The sequence below is a fragment of the Alligator mississippiensis genome, chromosome 12 (assembly GCF_030867095.1).
Source record: "Alligator mississippiensis isolate rAllMis1 chromosome 12, rAllMis1, whole genome shotgun sequence".
Taxonomy (NCBI): Eukaryota; Metazoa; Chordata; order Crocodylia; family Alligatoridae; genus Alligator; species Alligator mississippiensis.
Genome location: NC_081835.1, coordinates 11,016,513 through 11,039,028, shown reverse-complemented (window position 1 = coordinate 11,039,028; position 22,516 = coordinate 11,016,513). Strand labels below are relative to the sequence as shown.

The window sequence follows — 22,516 nt, the reverse complement described above, 5'->3', positions numbered from 1 at the left end:
ACACAATTTCCTCTAATGAGCACAGCCTCAGAACAAGTACAAGCAACTTGCTGAACTCTGCACCATAAGGAAAAGGAAGAAAGAAGGAGAGAGAGAGTGTGCAGGCAGCAAAGCAAGTTAACCAAATGGCAAACGATGGGACCATTTCTTTCTGGGGTCCTGAATTTCTTTCTGGGGTCTTGAATCCCCAGGGCTGCTTCTTCCTGCTAAGCTGTTAAAGCAGAATTCTCTGAGTAAAGGCCTTTATTTTTGGAAGTGAGAGACCGTACAGTTTACTTCGTATCTAAAAACGTGGCTCAGGACACAAAATGAACATGCACGTACTCAGACCATACGTCTTTATTTTCTTCATCGTTAGAGTTACCAGACGGTATCAAGTACATCTACATAAGCCTAAGTATTCCCACTTTTTTTCTTTCTTTTTATTACTGCTTCATTTCTGTATTTTTCCTCTGAGAAGGTAAGTGATTATTCTCCTCTGGCTCCAAAGCGGTTATGAAATTAGCCAGCAGTTGCCTTCTGAGTAGCATATGGCCATTAAGGCCCCCCACAAACCTTGTCTTCCGGAATACAAGCAGACAACATGCATTTGAACACTGAATATCAAAGCACAGGGAACAAATTATGCAAAACTGGGCCTTAAATCAGCATGTCCAAAGAAACAGTCCTCTTGAAATAATAAAATGAAAATTCACTGCAGCTGTCTCTGTGTCTCAATTAAACAGGTGCAAAACAAAAATGATGGAAAAAGAAATAAGGGTCCCTAACCTTATTAAAGTGCAATAATATAGGCTATTCACAGGCCGACTGGCACTGACCAGATTAACTAAAATAGGCTGGGATATACACACATGCATACTTGCTGACTCTGAGCAGCTTAACTAAAATAACTTAGATTTACATAGTTGCTGTTTGGTCCACAACACACCTTCCCTGCCCCTCATCTCTCATGCACACTTTTACCACTGCTCATCAGTAAGACTCCAGATTAATGTCGTGGCAGGTGTACAAACTAACTTTTTTTGTTAACTCTAATATGAGTTTAGGGACATCATTCTCTCTAATGGGATGAATAAAAGAATGAAACCTGGTCATGTACCTTTCAAAACAAGTGAATACCAGATATGATAATAGGCAAGCATGACTATGCATTTAAATGTTCTGTTAAAAATAATTTCTATCTCTGATCACAATTTAAAATTAAATCCTACCCCTACATTTTTTCCATGGTGTTTGCAACAATTGGTGCTTTCCTTAATGTCCTTGATCCTTAGCTCAGACAAACACTCAGGAATCAGAGAATCATAGAAAATGAGGGTTGGGAGGGACCTCAGGAGGTCATATCTAATCCAACCCCCGGCTCAAAACAGGACCAGCCCCAGCTAGATCATCTCAGCCAGGGGTTAAAGTCAAGCCAGGCCTTAAAACCCTCCCAGGATGGAGATTCCACCACATCTCTAGGTAACCTGTTCCAGGGCTTCACTACCTTCCTACTGAGAAAGTTTTTCCTAATATTCAACCTAAACCTCTCTTGCTGCAACTTGAGACCATTGCTCCTTGTTCTGTCAATTTTCACTTTCTTTCAGAAAGAAAGTTGTTTCTAGTCCTCATGCATATGGCACTAAGATTGAACATGTGCCTCGAGCATCCCTAGTAGACTCAAGGAGTCTTAAGGAACATAAACATTTCTCACTTAGAAATGTCTTTAAAAATATCCAAGGGCCACGTCAGGTTGTGAAAGGGAGGAGGTTGCTGTGAATAGACAATGCCGAGCAGGGAAAGGCTCGCAGGAGAGGAGCAATATGATAAGGAAGGAGACTTCAAGATAAGATCAAGATACTGGACAGGTGGTTTCCAACCCTTTTAGATTTTAATCGACTCAGGGCGCTCCTGGATCATAGAGAAAGAGCATCCCTAGATCAACTCAGGGCACCCTCGATAGACTCAGGGCACTCCTGGATTAACTCGGGGCACTTGGCAGACTCAGGGCACCCTTGAATCGATTCAGGGCACTCTTGATAGACCCAGGGCACCCCTGGGCCAGTCATATAGAGGATCCCTGGATCTACTCTGGGCACCTTCAACAGACTCAGGGCACCCCTGGATCAACGCAGGGCACCCTTAATAGACTCACGGCACCCCTGGAATGACTCGTGGCACCCTCGATTGACTTGGGGCACCCCTGTATTTTAGTCGTAAAGCATACCTGGATTAACTCAGAGCACTCTTGGCAGACTCGGTACTCCTGGATTAACTCGGGGCACTTGGCAGACTCAGGACACCCCTGGATTGACTCAGGGCACCCTCAGCAGACTCATGGCACCCCTGGATTAATTTAGAGCACTCTTGACAGACTCAGGGCACCTCTGGATTAATTCAGGGTGCTCTTGGCAGACTCGAGGCACCTCTGGAGTAACTCAGGGTGCTCTTGGGAGACTGAGGGCACCTCTGGATTAATTCAGGGTGCTCTTTGGAGACAGGGCACCTCTGGAGTAACTAAGGGTGCTCTTGGCAGACTCAGGGCACCTCTGGATCTTAGTTGTAGAGCACCCCTGGATTAACTCAGGGCACCCTCAACAGATTTGAGGCACCAGGGCAGGCTTGACAGATTTAGGGCACCCCTGGATTAACTCAGAGCGCTTAATAGACTCAGGGCAGTCCTGGATTAACTCGGGGCACTTGGCAGGCTCAGGGCACCCTTGGCTCGATTCGGGGCACTGCTGATAGACCCAGGGCACCCCTGGGCCATAGTCATATAGAGGATCCCCGGATCTACTCTGGGCACCCTCAACAGACTCGGGGCAGTTTCAGGATTAACAGCGGAGGCCGGTTTTGGCGGCAGAAGACGCCCGGCGCGGGGCCCCGCCGCACGCAGCCGCGGCCGGCCCCGACCGGCCACGCCCCCCCGCTGCAGACACAGCGGGGCGGGGCTTGCCCAGGGGGCGGGGCATGGGTCCGCCCCGCCCCTCCCCTCCCCTCCCCTCCTGGAGGCCGTCGCTTCCGCCGGCGGCTCCCAGGTTGCTCCGCGGGTAAACAGCGATGGCCGCCGAGGACGGTGGCGGGGAGCCGGAGCACAACATGGGGAACCACCTGCAGCTCGTGCCCGGTAAGGCCCGGCCGGCCCCGCTGCCCGGGCTGTGGCGGCGGCGCCATCCCGCGGGCGGGAAGCGAGCGGCCGTCCCCGCGCGGCCCCGGCCAGGCGCGTCTGCAGCGCCGGGCCCAGCCCTACCCTGCCCGGCTCGGCCCGGCCCGGCCCGGCCCTGCCCGTGGGCCCGGCCCGGCCCGGGGCTGCGCACGGCCCAGCAGCCGTCGGGGCCGGAGGAGGAAGGAGCCGGGCTGTGCTCAGGACAAGGCGCGGCGTCGCCGTCTGTAGCTGAGGTCGGAGATTAGGGGGAAATGTTCTCCCCGGGAGGGGAGTAAAACTGCGCTCCGTGTCCGCGGAGGTTTTTAAACCCGTCTTGGCTGCGAGGGCCTGGTCGGGGCGGGCGGGCTTTTGGGTGGCGGGTTGGTCGTGGGGAGGGACCTGGCAGCGCCCCCCGCGCTCGGGCCGGCCTGGAGGCGACGTCCTGTGTCTCTTTGGCCCTCGTGGTCTGGGTCTGCGGCCAGGCGGAGACCCGGACCCGGCTCCTTGTGGGCCCAGGCGGCCTCTCCGCCTGTGTCTCGGGGCGCCCCTGGATCCATCGCATAGCGGATCCCGGGATCCACTCGGCGCACCTGCAGCAGACTCGGGCTGCTCCTGGATTAACTCAGGGCACACTTGGCAAGGTCAGGGCACCCCTGGATCGCCTCAGGGCACCCCTGGATGTTGGTCATAGAGCATCCCTGCATTAACTCAGGGCAGTCTCAGCACCCCTGAACCGGCTCGCGGCACCCTCAGCAGACTCGTGGCATCTCTGGATCGACTCGGAGCTCCCCTGGATCATAGAGAGCTTCCCTGGATCGACTCGGGGCACCCATGGATCATAGATGAAAAGCATCCCTGGATTGACTCGGGGCACTCGGCAGATTCAGGGTACCCCTGGATCTGCTCAGTGCACCCTCAATAGACTCTGGGCACCCCTTGATCGACTCAGGGCACCCCTGGATCTTAGTCACAGAGCATCCCTGGATTAACTCGGGACAGTCTCAGTAGGTTCAGGGCACCCCTGGATCGACTTGGGTTATCCTTGACAGACACGTGGCAACCCTGGATTGGCTCAGGGCACTCTTGGCAGACTTGGGGCATCCTGGATTGACTCAGGGCATCCCTGGATCATAGACTAAGAGCATCCCTGGATCGACTCCGGGTACCCTCAGTAGACTCAGGGTACCCCTGGATCGTAGACTAAGAGCATCCCTGGATCGACTCAAGGTACTTGTGGATTAAATCCAGGCGCTCAGACTCAGGGCACCCCTGGATCGACTAAGATTTTTTTTTTTTTTAGAGGGGACTGACAGTTACTGGGGCGTTGAAAGCTAGAACGGCACCATTATGACAGCCATGGAGATGTCCTGCTTCAGGGAGGAGGGTGCTGTTTCCCAGTTCAGTCTATGCCACATCATCCTGTGTGATTAACACCGCTCCCCCCTGCCCTCGTTTTGAACCTTTGACCACCACTCCCATTCCTGTTTTGTTTCTTATTTGTCCCACGGATTCAGTTTACTCGCATCCAATAGCTCTTTCTATTAACGGGCAGGGCTAACAAGTGCTCTGTGGGCCTAAGACCCATGTTCCCAATGTGTGTGCGACAGGCCTGTGTAATAAGCAAGGTGCTTGAGGTGCGGGGGAGCACAAGAAGGGTTTACAACTGAGTGTATGACAGAGGGAAAGTTGGTCAGGATTTATTGTTAGCTTGATTTTGCACTATGAGAGCAAGGGGTCACAACCTGAAAGAAGTCAGCAGGCAGTTTAAAACGAATACCAGGCCCTTCTTTTTTTATTCCTTAAAGGTTGGAAGTTGTTGCCACCAGAAGCTATGGACTTTGAGAATTTAGCCGAATTTAAAAAGGGGTTGGACACATGGTCCACAGAAAGGGTCATTGATAGCTATTGAGCACGGGAGTGAGGGATGCAGCCTCTGAATCGGAGCATCCTAGATCTTAAATGCCAGAGGCTGCAAGTAAGAAGAATAGTGGAGAAAAAACCCTAGTCAGACCCATTTCACTCTTTTTTTTTTTTTCAGCATCCACTTTCAGCCACTGTGACACAGGCCTTTGCACAGAGAATATGAGCCAATGACCACCAAGTAAAACTGTAAGCCCCCACTAGTATGGGGGGCCACTAAATGCACATCAGGTGATTACTAGGGACAAATAAGGAAGAAAACAGGAATGGGAGTGAAGACCAAAGGTTCAAAATGATTGCACCGAGGGGGGTCACCAGGTAGAGTTCACTGGACGGTGCCCTGTGTAACACAGGAGACTGAACAAGATGGACCTAAGGCTGATGCAGTAAATGGCAGTTCTTATGTAAACCCTATTGTGTTTTTGAAACTAACTGGAAACAGTGCTCTCCTTCTGGAAGAAGAGTTGTGCTTGTACAGTTTTGCCAGTGAGCTTCCTAAGAATTAGATAGTCAGCCTCTCTTGAAATTCAGTGAAGATGATGGGCCTAAATCCCCTGAACTCCTCTGACAATACCATCTTTAATCTCCCTTCCCTGCATTCCCATTTGCTGTCTCTACAGTGATCTTGATAGTGCTTTCCTACCTAACCCTACCAAAGGCTTTAAAGGTCAGTTCTTTAACATTTGTCATTTGTTGGAGTCAATATAGGTGCATAAAGTGGTTGAACTTGGTTCTACAGAGTAAATATGTAACATGGTCTGTGGTTTAAGTGCTATCCTTGGCATTTGCTTGGACTTCAGCACAGTTTTTAATATATTCAAGATCACATTTAAATTGCAGCTAAAAGATTAAACGATTTCTTTGGTAGGTCAGATGGGTAGGCTGTGCCTCCAGCTGTATGTTTCTGTGATGTCATTTAGTAGGAAAGTAAAGATGCCGGCACTTTTTTACCCTCCTCCTTGTTCTACTGCAGTGAAATGAGTCATCATTCCTCTCAGACTCTCGGGCTCACTCAGCCAGCACACAGCAGTCTATGTTTTGGCAAGAATGAGTAAAAGTTTTCAGGGTGCATTTGATTTTATTCCACTACTGTTGCTTTCTTTTGTGTTAAATAAACCACCTCTTTTCTGTCCGGCCTTATTTAAAAAAAAAAAAAAATCCTAACTGTTGATACAAATGAATGAAGGTGCATTTGAATCAGAATATCGTATTAAAACGTAAAGCAGAAATCTCTTGGTCATGAAGGTAAAAAAGGACAATCTACCACTGAGTGAAGAGCGAGTGATTTCAAATATATACATAATTCCTTCCTGGAGGTAGGGGGAGACAACTCAAAAAACAAACAAACAAACAAACAAAAAACAAAACAAAAAAAAAAGAAAGAAACAGAAAGCTTTTGACAATAACTGACACGTTAGTTTTAGAGGTAGAAAATAAAGGTAAAAAAAGAATGAAATGAGGGGGTTATCAGACCTGGCCATTCCCTGCCAAGGTGCAGACGGCATGTTAATACATCTCAATTTGAGCCAGCTTATTCAACTATTCACATGTTCTGTGTGTTAGGTTCATGATACATGCAGGTAACATTATGTGCTCCTGTGCAGAATGGTATGTAATTTCATTAAAGTTAATTGTCCAGCAGAACAAGTAAGAAACTATCAGCTAAGGTTTTGGAGAAGGCTGTAATTGGCTTATGTTTGTGATGGCTAAAGAGGGGGATTTGTGAAATGCCATTTCAGTGACTTGCAAGCCATACAATATTTAGCTTATCTTCAGATTTAGACATTGATGCATCAGTTTTAAGATGAACACGCATTACTAGGGTCTTGGAAGGCTGGTGCTGTTTCCTGGGGGTCGGTTTTTGACCTCCCACTCTCAAAATGATAGGATCTTAGCAAGGGTATGATTTGGTAACCTTTGCTCCCATTTCAGAAACAATAAACTCTTTGCCTGCTAAAATACCTTTTTTCCCCATATGAAAGAAAATTTTCACTGTGAGTTGCGAATAAGATGCAATCTCTGGTTTTTAATTGTTAATGTTGGATTCATTTTTATTGATTCTTTTAAAAATATATATTTAATCATAAAGAAAGGTGGCCAAGTATAAATCTGGTGTAAAGCTTATATATTCTCCTTTGTTTGCTTGCATTGCATAATGTTATATCTCAGGGTCTGAGTAATATATTTTTAGCACCATTAGAATACATGGGTAAGCTCTGTTACTCAGCAGTTGTTGGTGCTAAAATCCTGCAAATCTGTATACAAAACTTATAATAACGTCTGCCGTAAGAGTCATTTTCATTATTCTTCTGAAGAAGAGGTCAGGTGCAGTTAAAAGAAAACTTGTTTAATTAACTCCTTGTACTACATATGGGATGTAAACTAACATACGTTGCATGCATATGTCACGTGGCCATGCTTAGATTGATTCCAGTAGCTAAGACTTCAGAGACATGCATCATTTTGGATTTTCCCATTCTATTTCTCTCTATTTAATAGTCAGATTTTTTTTTTTTTTTTGAACGAATGCTAGTTTTAAGCAAAGTAGCTTTTTTCCAAAAAATATATATGAGTCATTAAAGATATATTTTATATAGGACACTATGTACTGCACATGGGTTTTGGAAAGAGAATGGCAATAACTTCATCACATTTACATCTGAAAAATATTTTTAGAAGTAACATCTAATATTGCTGTAATGAAAGACTGGAGGAAAAACAGTGACTTCAGATATTGTTTCATTTTGTATTGATTGCACTGGTATTTCCTTTCATAATAGTAAGCTTCCCTTGCTGTTTATAGGGGTCTTTCATGCAACAACAGAAGAGAGGATAACAAAAAAGAATATAATGACCCAAAAGGTCTGTGGAAAAGATGTAGTATCTGGGATGACATCTAACTCATCCCAGATATGATTCGTATATAGACATGACTTTTAACTCATACTATGCAAGGGACTAGTTTTCAGTTTTAAATGGAATAAAATATTCAGCGTTTTGCTACATAACGTAGTTTTCTGGGTCCCTCCAGTTACGTTCCCTTGACTGTAGAAGTTTGGAAATGAGGTGAGGAAGTACTGCTTGTGCTACAATTGGAAGTATATAATGATGGTACTAGTAAATATAATAACTGCTGCCACTCATTTTCTGGTTGGACCTTTTCAACTAAATTGCCAGCTTTTGGCTAATTCTACAGCAATGTGATTTCTTTCCAACAGCCGGAAGACGTTTTCTGTAGGAGTCAAACATCTGTTTTTTCCTGTTGACAAATATGAGGGTCATTTGCCTTTGGAATGACACATACTAGGGGCATTATGTAGTCTGTTTTTCGAAAGCCTTTGATTTTTTTTTCAAGGCAGCTTGTTACTTGTTTGTGATGTTCCTACACTACATTCTGTTTTGCTTGTTAGCAGAGAGCGAGGAAGAGGATGACACTGAAATGGAAGTTGAAGATCAAGATAGTAGAGAAGCTGAGAAGCCAAATATTATTAACTTTGACACCAGTTTGCCAACATCACATATGGTAGGTGGTTTTCTGCTTTCCGCAACAGAATAAACATACTTATGAAGCGATTTCAGTGTTGCTTTGATATATTTTCAGAGTCCAGTTTTTCAGGCCAAAACCTTTCATATGAAGCGTCTGCCCAAAGTTAGCTAATTGCAAGGTGATGGTTCTTTTCCTCATTCTTGGTTGCTAAATCGTTATGTATTTTCCTTGTATTAATAATTAATTTCTGTCATTGCCACAAGGATCTTATGTGATTTCAAGTGCAATGGGTAGGTAGCACACACAATTGTGAATATGTACCTAGTGAGTTGAAGACCTCAGAGACGCTTTGTGCTAGTGCATTAGAACCACTTTTCAAAGTCATCGTTCCTTCATTTACCAGCGTTGCTTGTTCAGGAAAGTTGTAAGTTTCTCTGGGACCCTTTTTCACATTACATCTCCGAAATATCAAACCCAGGTGGTACAATTTTTTTATTTTTTTTTTTTTTTTACTTTCGGTTGACAGTATTTGGGTTCTGATATGGAAGAGTTTCATGGGAGAACGCTGCACGATGATGACAGCTGCCAGGTGATTCCAGTGTTGCCCCATGTGATGGTGATGTTAATCCCAGGACAAACATTGCCTCTTCAGCTTTTTCACCCGCAAGAGGTTAGCATGGTGCGGAATTTAATTCAGAAAGACAGAACCTTTGCTGTCCTTGCATACAGGTAAAATACTGGAGTGGATTTACTGATGGTATGCAGCACATGTTTTATCATTGATTTCTTTGGGCAGTAAGTCAAAAGTCGATGACTGAAGCACTTCTGCAGTAAATTACATGATTTAATGACTCGGAATTGTGGGATAAAAATCCAAGTTTAACTAATAATGAAAAGGTTTTATTTGGTAGTTTGTGATGATCATATGAAATTGCCCAGCAGAACTTTTTCACCATTGAACCAGTTTGGTCTTACAGATGTTGCAAGGTCATACAGGAGACCAGAGAAGATATTCTTAGACCATTACAGTCTTAAGAATTTTGGTGTGTTCATTACCAAAATTTTAAAGACTCAGATTTTTTTTTATTTATCACGTTGTGATGATAAAATTTTCGCATATATATATTAAAAATTTCTTTTTTTTTTTGAGGATTATCTATGTGCTGAGTTGGAAACATTTTTTGCTGCATGATTTGCCAAGGTTATCTTCAAAATGAAAAGAGTACATTGTTTTCCTTTGCCAGTAATTCAAGTAGCTGAAAAGATTTCTTCAAATTTACTATAAAAGTATTCATTATGAGACCGGTATGGATAATTTTGGCCCAGGAGGATGATCGTGAGGCTTTTTTTCTGCTCCCACAGGAAGTTGTAAATGAGTAAAAAAAATTAGTAAAATATTACTGAAGTTTTGAGGAATGCTGTAAGTTGATGGTTGGATAATGTTTTATCTTCTGCTCTTTTTTTAGTAACGTACGTGAAAGAGAAGCACATTTTGGAACAACAGCTGAAATATATGCCTACCGAGAAGAACAGGAGTTTGGAATTGAAACAGTTAAAGTGAAAGCAGTAGGAAGACAGAGGTTTAAGGTGCTTGAAATAAGAACCCAGTCAGATGGGTAAGAAAATACAGTTCTTCTCTGTGCACAGCAAATCTTATTATTAGCAACCCTTTTTACTGGGGAGGTAAAATAAACCTATAGCTCTGAATTTCTGAAGAAATCTACTCTTTCCAGGGCAAGATTTACCTATGCTGTTAAGTGTGTAGGAATAGCATTCGTGCAAGGAGTTGGACCAGACACTACTCAGAGGCACTGAGTTATTTAGTTATTATAGATGATAATTGTAGGTGGGACTGGTAGTATTAACCATAATTAAATGCTGTCCATTTTAAGATTTGGTTGTCAGTTGCTTTTAACTTTGCTCTAAAATTCTTTATGAAGATTGTCTTCCTCAGGCTGAATTTTTCTGGAAAACTTGAGCTAGAGTCATTCATCTGAAAGACTGAAGATGAGGTTAAGGAAAACATGCTGACTTGCCTAAATTCTGATAACACATACTTTGAAAAGTTCTAGTAACCCTTTGCTTTGGCGCTGGGACTTGAATTTGAAGTATGCCCTTTTTGACATCTCTGTATCTTTTTGTTGTCCCCATAGAAACCTGTTCAAATTTGTCTGTTTTGAGCTTTGAAAATTATATTCCCTCCTTTCTCAGTAAGGACTTCTCAATTTTAGCAGCTAGTTTGTACCAGATTGGAGCCAAATATACACACTGTGCCAGATGAGCATTTAGCAGGATTCTTCTGTCAGTTGCAGCTCAGAACTGCAGTAAACCAGGGTTGTCCCCTGAAAATGAAACCAGGAAGCTTGTCTTTCCTGTCCTTTAAATGATTCTGCCTGATAAGTTTAATCAGTACAGAGGAGGAAGTTTCCTGACACAGAGGGGATGGTATTTGCACAAACGGGTGTTAGTTGGAGGAGTGGAGGGATAGACATTAAGGGCGTTTTTACATGTGCTCTGGAGGTGGAAGGGGGTGCTTTAATTAGAGTGGCTAAATAAAGCTCCCACATCTCGTGTATCGGCATCCCCGCGTGTCAAAATGGCGGTGGGGGTGCTATAACTAAGGCACGTTTGATGAACTACAGTTGAAGTGCCCCCAACACCATTTTGAAGCATGGGGACACTGATACACGAAATCTGGAGCCTGGTGGAGTACAGTAATTAGAATGCTCTAGCAGACTTGATTAATTGAGTCTGCTCTGACATGCTATAATTACAACACATTGGAGCAGCCTCCTTCCACATTTATAGGCACCCCAAGACCAAAGGCTGGTAATAGGGATTAAGACACTGGGAAATCAAGTGTGAAACTTGGATTGGATGAGGAATGGAGTCTGGAAGCTTGCATACTGGGACTTGGAGCCAGTGGCCACTTCCTGACTGGGTCAGGGAGCCAAGGAAGGAAATGCTGAGGCATTGAGGAGCCAAGCTGCACAGTTGATTTGGGACTGGCAGAGCAAAAACCTTAAAGCAAGAAGTCAGGGGTAGATGTGAGATCCTGACACTGGACCAGTAGTATAGGGAAGGAGATCTGGACTGAGAGTGATTATAGATTGAGAGAGATTTGGTGAGAAGATGGTAGGAAGGGATATGAGGATGGCTTGGCAAGGAGATTGTGAATAAAGAGAGAAGCTTGTGGAGTGAAAAGTGGGATTAAGATGACAAGGGGAAGGGGTAGGTTTGGTCTGATCCTAGTAGACCAGACTCTACACAGTGGATGACAAGCTTGTAGTGATTTTTATTTATTCTTTAAATAGAAGTAGTTAGCCCTGTTAGTCTGGAGTTGGGCAGAAGACAGGGCAGGGCAGCATCTGGGAGACTAACTGGTTCAGAGAGGCGTAAGCTTTTGTAAGCAACAGCCTACTTCCACCTACAAAAAGCTAACAGCTTTGAACCACCTGCTCTGTTTTCTGCCTTATTTACTCCTGTACCTCAACTGGTGGAGGTTGCTTGATAGGTCTAATGGTTCCAACTCTGCTGATGGTCTGTGTGCAAGTATAATGCTTTTTGATGGAATCTGTTTTCAGTAAGCTTTTCTAAAACTAGGGAATTAAGCATACAAGCAGCACTGAAAGAACAATATTAAAGTTACAAAGTCAGGCATTTGAAAGTTAGGCAATGCCAGAATTAATGGTGCCTGTATATTATGAGACGGTCTATAAATGCATACTCGTAGGACCCGTGCCATTGAGTGCATGGCATATATCCCTTGGGAATGAATCAAAGTGACATAATGGAGCTCATTGCCTGCTGGACCTAATTTTTTTTTGCAGAAGCTGGAAAGTACCCAGTGAATGAGGAAAGCATTGCAGGAAGAGTAAAGATGGTCTCATAATGAAGACAGTTTCACTGCTACTCTGGAATTGGATTCTAGCCCTGGCTTTGACACAGAGCCACTGTGGGAGATAATTGCAAACTTGGTCACTAATCATATGTTGCTTGTTTTCTCTGTGCCTGACTTGAGATGCAGGGTCTGAGCATTCACACCTTGAACTAGTCAGTGGGCTCTGTTCTTTTGTCTATGATGTTGCTGTGGCATTGTGCTTTAGTATTTCCTTTTCAAAATACTAAAGCACGGCATAGTACAGGTGGTTACTGCGCCATGTACACTATGCACAGTTAAATTGCGCTGCTACGGTGCTATAGTGGCACACTGTACCAGGTGACAGTGTAGTATACCACATAGTATAGTATACCACTATACTATGGTGACAGCATCCCCACACACTCCCCCAAAATATCAAGCAGTCCCTGCTGGCGGCAGCAGCAGCAGGCAAGAGCGCACAGGGCGCTTGTGCCTGGCACAGGTGGGGCACAACTCCATCCAGGACTGTGTGTGGGGGTGAGGAGCACAGCCTGCCCAGCCCACCTCTGTTGTGGGGGCTCCGTGCAGGGCGCCTGCAGCTCCCACACTTGCACCGGGGAAGCCCCACGCTAGAGCTGGCTGCCGTGCCCAGACTCTGCCGGGAGTAGAGGGAGCCCTGCCCTGTACTTCCCTGCGGAGTCCAGAGTGGAGCTTCCCCTGGTGCAAGTGCGGGAACTGCAGGCATGTGGCGTGCAGTCCCCACAGTAGAGTTGGCCAGGCAGGCTGCACTTCTCACCCCCCTGTGCACAGTGCTGGCTGGAGTCACACCTGCTGCACAGTGCCTGTGCCGGGCATGAGCACCCTCAGCCGCCTGCCTGCTGTTGCTGCTGGCAGTGTGGGCACTTCACTGGTGGTGGTCCCATGACCCCCATCCTCCCTTACACTCTACAAACCTCACACTCGCACACCCTGCCTCCACAATCCCCACCAACACATACACACACTGCAACATGCCCTATGCCTCGCCACACATCCTCACAACCTCCCGCACACCTCCATACCCTACCATACACACACACCCCACCATACCCACCCCCCAACACTTCACCACATACACACACCCCCAACCACACCCCACACACAATATACAATACTTTATTTTTGACCTATTATGCAATCACCTCTCTGTAGACCACACAAACACAAATCATGACAAAATATTTTTTGTAATAAAATACATGATAGTAGGTGTTTGACTTTTAGTGTATGATTTGCTTTTTTCTGGTTCTAAGATGACAAGTCCCTCCTCCCAAAAAGTATGGGACGGGGGGGCAAGGAGGGGGACTCCCAATGGCAAACGTCAGAGGTTAGGGCGCAGGACTTCTGGTCCCAAGATGGCTATCCATGGGGTGGTACAACTGTCAAGGGGCAGGGCTGCCCTTACGGCCCTCAACATCTCACCAAAACTTGTTAAGTGTCCCTCCACCCGAAATAATTGCCTGCCCCTGATGTACAACCTTGACAGAGATGCGTGGGTCAAGCTGAACAGACTGAGATCAGGATTCAGAGGCTTCAAAACAACACTTTATAAGATGAACATCTTGAACGGCCCTCTGTGTAAGCATTGTCCAACTAAGAGCACAGCATTTAATCAAAAGCTGTAATCTTTATAAATGGCCAGATGGGGTAGGTGGAATCTGCACATTGAGCGATAATAGCAGATGGTGGCTCATAGATTTGGAAGTTGATATCTGATGCCCTATAGAAGAAGACGAATGTTTACGAAGCCCTCAGCTGCTACAGTGATGAGAACCATGGAGAAACCGATTAGGAAATGAATTATTCTGATTTGAGAACAAGCTCTGAAAATACACAGTAAATAAGATTTGGGACCAAACATTGTAAGATGAAGATAAAAAATACAGAGTAGCTGCTCATTAAATGAGCATTATCTCTTCTGTGCACTGCGTAAGGTAGCGGACTATCGTAATGCCTGTATGACCAAAAGTGTTGAATTAAGATTGTACAAACAGCCATAGTTCTGGAACTTCTTAATGCTGGAGTGTTCAACTTTGCAAAATTCTTAATTTTTTTAGCATATTTGTTATGTGTAAGGATATAATTTATATATGGGTATGTGTTTTAATTTTTTTGCTATAACCACATGTTACATTAGTTATTAAAAAAACTGGATTTCTGCACAGCAGTCAAAACCCAAGTATCTGATTATCCAAAATGGCAATTCTGCAATTATGTTATCACTTTCCAGTGGCTTTCACTGCTTTGTGGGGTGACCTTGTGTCAGTCGCTCCTTGATCTGTGCCTCATTTTCTCATTGTAATAAGGAGATAATGATGCTGACCTCTTCGTTAAAGCACTTGGATTAAAAGCTGGATGTAAGAGCTCACTATTGTTAGTATTTACATATTCCATTTTTGGACTTGGTGCATCCAGTCAAGAGTGTTAAAGTTTTTGATTAGATGTTTCTTTAAGTTTCTTGCCTCTTTTCTGCATCTTCGGACTCCTCCTCTGGCATATCACAGAATTTTAATAGCAGTTAAACTGTCATGCTCTTGACTTTCAATTCAGAGATTCCAGATTAGGACTATATAATGCTCCTGATCAAATGGTTTAATTCAAGGTAAAGTAATGTAGCTTATACTGAAATGAGCATAGTAGAACTAATAGGAGCTTGCTAAGAGCCACGTTTTATAAAGGCTTTATTTCTTTGATGTTATTATGTGGTGAGGGTTTATACCAGGGGCAGGCAAAATGCACCCCGCATGCAGCCTGTCAGGTGACTTCATCTGCTCTGCTGGCGGGTGCCTATCAATTCACTGTATCCAGGCTGCCCCTGCTGTGCCTGAATGGGGCCAAGGCCCATTCACTCCCACAGAGGTAGTGCTCCTACTCTCGCCCATGGGATGGTCATGGCCCTGACCCTGGCCTTGCAGGTAGAGAAGTGGTGGTGGGGGGAGGTGGTGGCGGTAGGAGGAAAAGGGACTGGGGAGCGGAGGGCGGGCAGGCAGGAAGGTAGGGAAGTGGCAGGGGAAGGGCAGGGAGCAGGGGAAGTGGTTGTGCTGGTGGGTGAAAGCAAAGCAGCAGCAGGGTAGGAGCGCAAGGCCCGTGCTGCTCCCCCGGGGCTGGGACCAGGCTGGTTGGGCAGCAGAAGCGCAGGCCAGCTGGAGCGTGGGGTCTGTCTGGCTCCATCGCATGGGTCTCAGATGCAGTTCCTGGGTTCTCCACCCAAGCTTCACGCCCTTGGGGGCAGCCCAGTCCCGCTTATTGCTACATGCAGGTAATGGGGAATGGCATGGAGCTCCGTGCTGTGGTGCTGTGCTGGCTCTGCACTTGACCCTGCTGAGCCCCATGATCTGCATCACCAGCTTCATCACGCGGCGCTTCCCCCAGCGGTGCAGGGCTTGGGCATGTGAGCCCCACGGGATGGAGCCAGTGGCCCAGCCATGTGTAATCCTGGGGCTTCCTAGGACTGCGCTACCGGGGCACTCCACTTGCTGTTGCCGCTGGCAGCGGAGTCTGTGCGCAATGGGAGATATGTTTGTATGGGGGTCCCAGACAACCATACACCCGCAGCCCCCCACAAACCCTATACCCACCCACCCACCCATACTCCACACACGCACACACACACACACACACACACACACACACACACACACACACACACACACACACACACACACCTACCTACATTCACCCACCCGTATTCCCCCACACCCCTCCACGATATACAAGAGTAAGACTTCATTTTGAACTATTATGCAAGCTCCTCTATATACACAACACAAATGCACACAAATCGGGACAAAAATATTTTTTGAAATAAAATTAAAATATATTATTATAGATGTTTGATTTTTAATATATAATGTGCTTTTTTTTCTGGTTCCAAGATGGCAAACCTCATTCCCAAAAGAAGTATTTCCAGAGGCAAGGGGAAGGACTTACGGTGGCAAAGGTCAGGGATTAGGAGCAGGACTCCTGGTCCCAAACTGGTGACCAGGGGGCATACACCTGCCAAGGGGTGGGGCTACCCTTGTGGCCCTCAACAACTCACCAAAACTCATTAAGCAGCACTCCAGCCAAAATAATTGTCCACCCCTGGCTTATACTTGTTTTGCTATGAAACAAATATGATTTATTGACATGCTGAGCTATATTAGACATCTTCCAAATATAATCTTAAAATCTAGCTGAGAATTGAAGACCTTGTGCAATAAAGACAAACACTTTTTTGTTTGTTTGTTTTAAAAGCTTCCTTGTACGAGGAATTTACCAGTTGAAAGAGGCACTGGCACTTGGTGTTATTTTTAGTTTGGCCTTTACTGTGAGCCTTTACATCTGTGTCATTTCCACAGCTTTAGATTTTAACTTGGGTGGCATTTTCAAAATCCATCTCCTTTTCTGATCAGACTGCCAAAGCTCTTGTTGAGGCTTTCATCACTTTGATTGTTGTAATCTCCTAGTTGGCTTTCACTACTGCAGCTTCAAATCAATTCAAAACTTTGCTGCCAAAATCATCTCCCTCACTTGTTGATTTGTCATCCACTTCTTCAGGTTATTTTATTGGCAGCTTCTTCGCCACGGATCAGATTTCTAATACTTTAATTCGAAGCTTTCCCCACGCTCAGCTCAGCATTATCTCAGCTCACTTGTTTTATGATCCTCCTTCATTGCAGTGAGGCTTGTCACTGCTCCCTTTTACCTTTTCCTGTGCAGCCTCTTTTGTGCTGATTGCTCTCCTGAAATCAATGTTGACTTCACAACCCTTTCTTTAGGTCCCTTTTTGAGATGGCGTTTCTTAGGATGCCCCCCAGTAAACTTCATGATGATATTGGCTGGGTACATGGTTTCTAAGTAGACTTCCATTTATGGAAAAAAATAGACATGTTTTTGAATTGTACACTTAATTAAGAAGAAATATATAATCTCTTACGTTACTCTGACTGTCATCTGTATATTCCCCTTAGTTTTACTCTTTGTGCTGTATCTTGACCCAATTTAAAATTAAACTATCCTGCAGTAGGTGCTGTGTTTTGCTGTGCATTTGTATAGTGCCCTGGACAGTCCATACTTCAGCCTTTAAATATTACAATAATACAACAGATTAAAAAGGTTTCCTTTAAAAATGCATATATTTGGAAATTAATCTTCATCTGCTACAGAAAATGAGCAACATAGGCAGTCTGGCTATTTAACATAGCAACATTAAAGAAGCTTTTTACATAGCTGTGGGGCTGTCTAATTAGCTAATGAATTCTCTTGCTTTTTATCATAACTGCCAACTACAAAATGAAGTAATGTGTAGCCAACTAAAAAGCATTATTCAGCTTTACCGTTCTTTATCTAATTTTTTTGGCTGGAGAAATCGATCTTTTTCAATATTGGTAATAGAAAGTTGTTGTTTGAACACAAGATGGCAGTACATGATTAGCAGTTGCATCTCTTATGAAACTAGAATGGATGTAGCAAAGATAACCATGCAACTGTTCAGTCTTGCCCTTGGAACATCTTACAATAGCAGTTGTTTCACCTGTGATTAGGAAAGGAAACATCCTTATTACGCAGCAAAATATGAATGAAGGCAAGAAATCTGAGCATGTCTTCAGGATTCTAGTACTAACCACAGGAAGGTTATAAAAATTATTAAAACAAGTTAAATGATATGTAATTATTTGTTTTTTTGAAAGGGTAAATATAACTGGAGGCCTCCAGACCTTATGATTCAGTCTCTTACACATTTTAATCTTATTGAATAATTGGGGAGACTAAAATTGTTTGCTCATGTGTTTATAAGCTTGTACAACTGTATGTAGATACTGTAACTGTAATGCACTTCATGAAGCTTTGCCAGTTTGGCTTCTGAAGCAGAGATAACTATAAAATAAGATTACATTTCCTTGGAACCTTATTAAATACATATTTTTACTTAAGACACAAAGTGACAACCAGAAGTATCTCATTCTTGGATTTTTTTTTTAATGGAAAGAGACAGCACCGGTCTAAAAATCACTTTTTAATGAAGTAGTAATTTTTTTTTAAATGGAAAATTATTCCACTGTGCTTTTACACTGTTATGTATTTAACTACCTAGCGCTTGTGTCAAAATCAGTTTCTGTTACTTAAAAGGTTCTGCTGATATGTTTCTGTCTGCTCTTTTGCATCAATTTATGGCTCGTCTTTAAGATGTCGGAGGGCCGTGGGCCATCTTAAACTATTTGCCTTTCCAGCCGAGAGAATTTCCCATGCACCAACTCTAAAGGTGGATGGATATCTGGGGTTATATTTCCTTGTTATAAACTTACACAGAAATTATTTGCGCACATTCTGCCAGGGCTAGTGCCATTTTAGAAATATCAGGGGAGTAACATGGCATTCCATCCATACATTTATAAAAATATTATCCTCTAGTATAGACATCTACTTTAGATGCTTGTCTTGGCAGGACATTTCTCCAGTCACTATGGGAGTAAGGTTCTGAGCTCCCACAAATTTAGCTAACATACTTACTGGGGGGTATCATTAGTGATATATATATATATATATATATATATATATATATATATATATATATATATATATATATATATATATCATTAAAAAAAATCCATTTAACCTCCTCTAATTATATCCGTTAAATGGTTAACCAATACCACAGCAGCTCAGCTGCTGCTGGGACCTATTCCCCAAGCCCTTTGACAGCAGGCAGGGGGTGAAGGCAGTGAGCCCCACCAGACAACACAGCCCATGTGAAGCCCCATGCTGGGAGGAAGGGAGCACCTGTGAACAATCAGTTAATTGTTTAATTGAGGAGTCATTAGGCTGCCCACTGTTTTCTTCTTTAACCTCATAGGCTAGGGGTACCAGTCCCCTTCTCCCTTTCCTCCCCCTCGCTCTTCCCTCCCTCCCTCCTGCTACCCCTGCTGCCTTCTGGTTCCTTCTGGGGCAGGACACGGCTTCCCTTCCCACCCTCTCCCTGCCAGACTGCACCCTGCCCCACACTGAATGATAACTGGAAAGCTAACCAGTTATCACTAAACTTATTGGTCAAACAATGAATTGTTTAACCTTTCACATCCCTAGTTACCATAGCAGGATACACACAGAAACAAGCTACTCACCTTCACAGCAGCTGGAATTCTGAATCGGAGATGCTCACCGCATCATCTGATGAAGTGAGTTTTTGCTCATGAAAACTTATGCATCAGATGATAAAGTGAACTCTTGATTATGAAAGACTTTGCATCTCTGATTTACATAGTCTATGAGCTGTGTCTCTACTCTGCCTTTTGTCTCATTTCAGACTAACAGAAATGACTACCTATCTCGGCTGATAGGATTATAAGACATGTCCCATATATTCCACTCCCTACCTTCCTTCCCTGTTTCCTTGCAGTGCCACTATGCTCTGGGTATTTGCAGTGGAGAAGAAATAAAAGGTGTGGTTCATCTTGCACTGCCCATTTTATACCTATTGTACAGAATACCGAAGTAACTGGTGTGCATCCACTGACTAAGTGTTAACTGTTTGCAAGAATTCTCTGGTTCTGGCTTTGTGGAGCGCACATGCCTCCACAATCGAATATAGGAAGAGACACAGGTTGGAGAACTCCAGTTACTGCACAAGCAAGTGACTTCTTTTATGGTGTTATGCGCATTCGTGGGTCAGAGCAGTGGTTTCTCATAAGTATACACATAAAGCATAACGAAGAAAAGCACAAATCTAAATGTGATGCATTTGTGGTTGAATTGAAGCAATATGTACTTTTAAACTGGAAAATGTAGTTACATATTTTTATGCACAGTTACATTAAAAGTACAGAACAAAAACCAGTTTTCACTAAGGAGTACTCCTGAGTGTTTTCAGTACTTTGGGCTTTTTGGGGAGTGGGTGACCTGGTCTGTAATCAGTTATTAAGAGGTGATTAGTGATGGTATCATATTTCTGCTGACTTTTCTAGTCCAGCTAATCTACCTTAAGTCTTGTGGTTTAAAGATAGAAAACTGCATTACAGCTAAAACTTCCTTTCTGAGGGTTTCAAACATATTAGCTGACTATTAGTTTAATACCAAAAGGAACTTGAGGAGACAGACATCTAAAAATATAATGCTGAGATGGTAGAATATTTTGCTGTGCTTTCACTTCTGATTTGTCTTTAGTTTGGTCATTGCCATGCTTTCAGGGATCTTTTGTCCTTAAAAATGTAGATGACACTAAGTCTCATGTGTCTCATGGACAAAGCAGCTAACTGTGAGAAGTAAAAATGAAGAAAGTATCTTCACTGAGAGTTTAGGAGGTAGTTTCTGGGCATTCCTATTCTTGTGTAAAAATATCTAGAAAAGAGACATTCATGAGCCAAAGCTCACTTGAGCAACCCATTGGAGCTTGTGTACACCAAGTTTCTGTACCAAGTGGCACTCAAGAGAGTGAAGTGGCCAGCATCACCTTCTGCTGTCTATGCCAGGGGCGGGCAAAATGTGGCCTGCCAGGCCATTCTATCCGGCTCGCCAGGCCCCTAAAAAATTTAGAAAATTAATATTAATCTGCCCTGGGCTGCCTGTCATGCGGCCCCCGATGGCCTGCCAAAACTCAGTAAGCAGCCCTCCGTCTGAAATAATTGCCCGTCCCTGGTCTATGCCTACCCAGCTTGAATGATGACATATCTATTTACAACTGGGTCAGCTGGAGGCGGACTTTGGCATGAGTTCAGAACAGATTCGCCTTCAGAGCTATGAAAAAGTCTCTTTACCATTCTCCCACCTCGCCTCAAAGGAAAATGTAGAGATTTAAAATAATAAATATGTTTGATGCATCTTAAATCAACATTCAGTACTGGAACAGAGTCCAGTGGCCTTCGTTGTCTTCACCGTAGGTATGGTCTGGCACCGTTTACTTTCAAAAGTACGTATATTCTGTATAGTTGCTATGGTATTTCATTTTCATTTTTAAGAGACTAAACAGCTTCATATATGAAAATCTGCAGCGCTCCATAGAGGTCTGTTCTACTGCACATTTTTATGTGGGCTGTAGAATCCAAGCTCTTGGCCTTTTGAAACTTGTATTTTTTCTTTATCAGAATCCAGCAGGCGAAAGTCCAAATCCTTCCTGAGCGAGTGCTGCCTTCCACAATGTCAGCAGTACAGCTGCAGTCTCTCAACAGATGCCACATATTTCCTTCTTCTAGACCTACAGTGTGGCAGGACCAACATATACATCAAAGGTGGCAGAAATATCAAAAGGTGAGAAGTTAATTGTGGGGTTTTTTTGTTGTTGTTTTTTTTATGACATTTTGAAAATCGATATAAGTTCAAGCTATGCATCTTTAAAGAAAGATGCACAAACTGGGACAGTATACATCAACCTCCTGTTGTTGCTGCAGATTAAGTAGTTTATCAACTCGTACCAATGGACAGCTATACATTTTATATAGTATTAGATAATATATTTTAATTACAGGACTTTAAAGGAAGTATGTCTGTCTTGCTAAATTGGTTTGAAGGGGTGGAGGTGTGTTTGCACAGAGAAATTTTCCTGATAGAACTCTTCCATTATAATTATGTTTTAGCTTTACTGATGAATCTCCTTGTGTGGATTTTTTTTTCTTTTTAGAAAAATCCACATGAAATCTGTTAATATTAGCGCTAGCACTTAAGCATACTGCCTAGCTAAGCTAAGAAACTGGGGTCCTAAGGTATATTTACAGAATAATTCTGTTTGTCACAGTGGTAGAAATTGAAAAGAATGATGTGTGTTACTAATGTGTGTTATTAAGGGGCTTTTATAGTTAGTTCCTCTTACTAGGGTTTACTCGAAAATCTTTTATAAACGTGCTGAGAACATCAGTTAGTTCCCTTTTTCTTTTATTTTTCACTTCCTTCCAGATTTGAGGTGAATGTAAGGTCTCTCATTGCAAGGTACAGTAGAGCGGGGGCTTCAGTGGCATGTCGGCAGCAGGGAGAACATCTCCTGAACCAGAGACCGGTAGTTGGGAGATGTACCCGCACTGCCACCATTTCCCCCAGCTGTGGCACAGGTGCACCTTCCAGTCAGTAAGGAGCTGTGCTGGTGATGGACATCTGCAAACTGTATCCGCGTTGCTTC

General features: G+C 43.8%; 1 protein-coding gene across 2 annotated transcripts in view; it reads left to right on the top strand.

The window, feature by feature from the left end:
- Positions 1 to 2,990: 2,990 nt before the first annotated feature.
- Positions 2,991 to 22,516, top strand: part of CRBN (cereblon) — a 39,876-nt gene continuing 20,350 nt past the window's right edge. Inside the window, exons 1-5 of one of the 2 annotated variants that reach the window (XM_006263053.4) lie at positions 2,991 to 3,106; positions 8,458 to 8,567; positions 9,058 to 9,260; positions 9,998 to 10,147; positions 21,492 to 21,654. In XM_006263053.4, the coding sequence (XP_006263115.1) occupies positions 3,040 to 3,106; positions 8,458 to 8,567; positions 9,058 to 9,260; positions 9,998 to 10,147; positions 21,492 to 21,654 (693 nt within the window). In that variant the 5' untranslated portion in view covers positions 2,991 to 3,039. Of the gene's footprint in view, positions 3,107 to 8,454; positions 8,568 to 9,057; positions 9,261 to 9,997; positions 10,148 to 21,491; positions 21,655 to 22,516 lie in introns of both variants that reach the window. The other variant, XM_006263052.4, reaches the window with a different exon arrangement.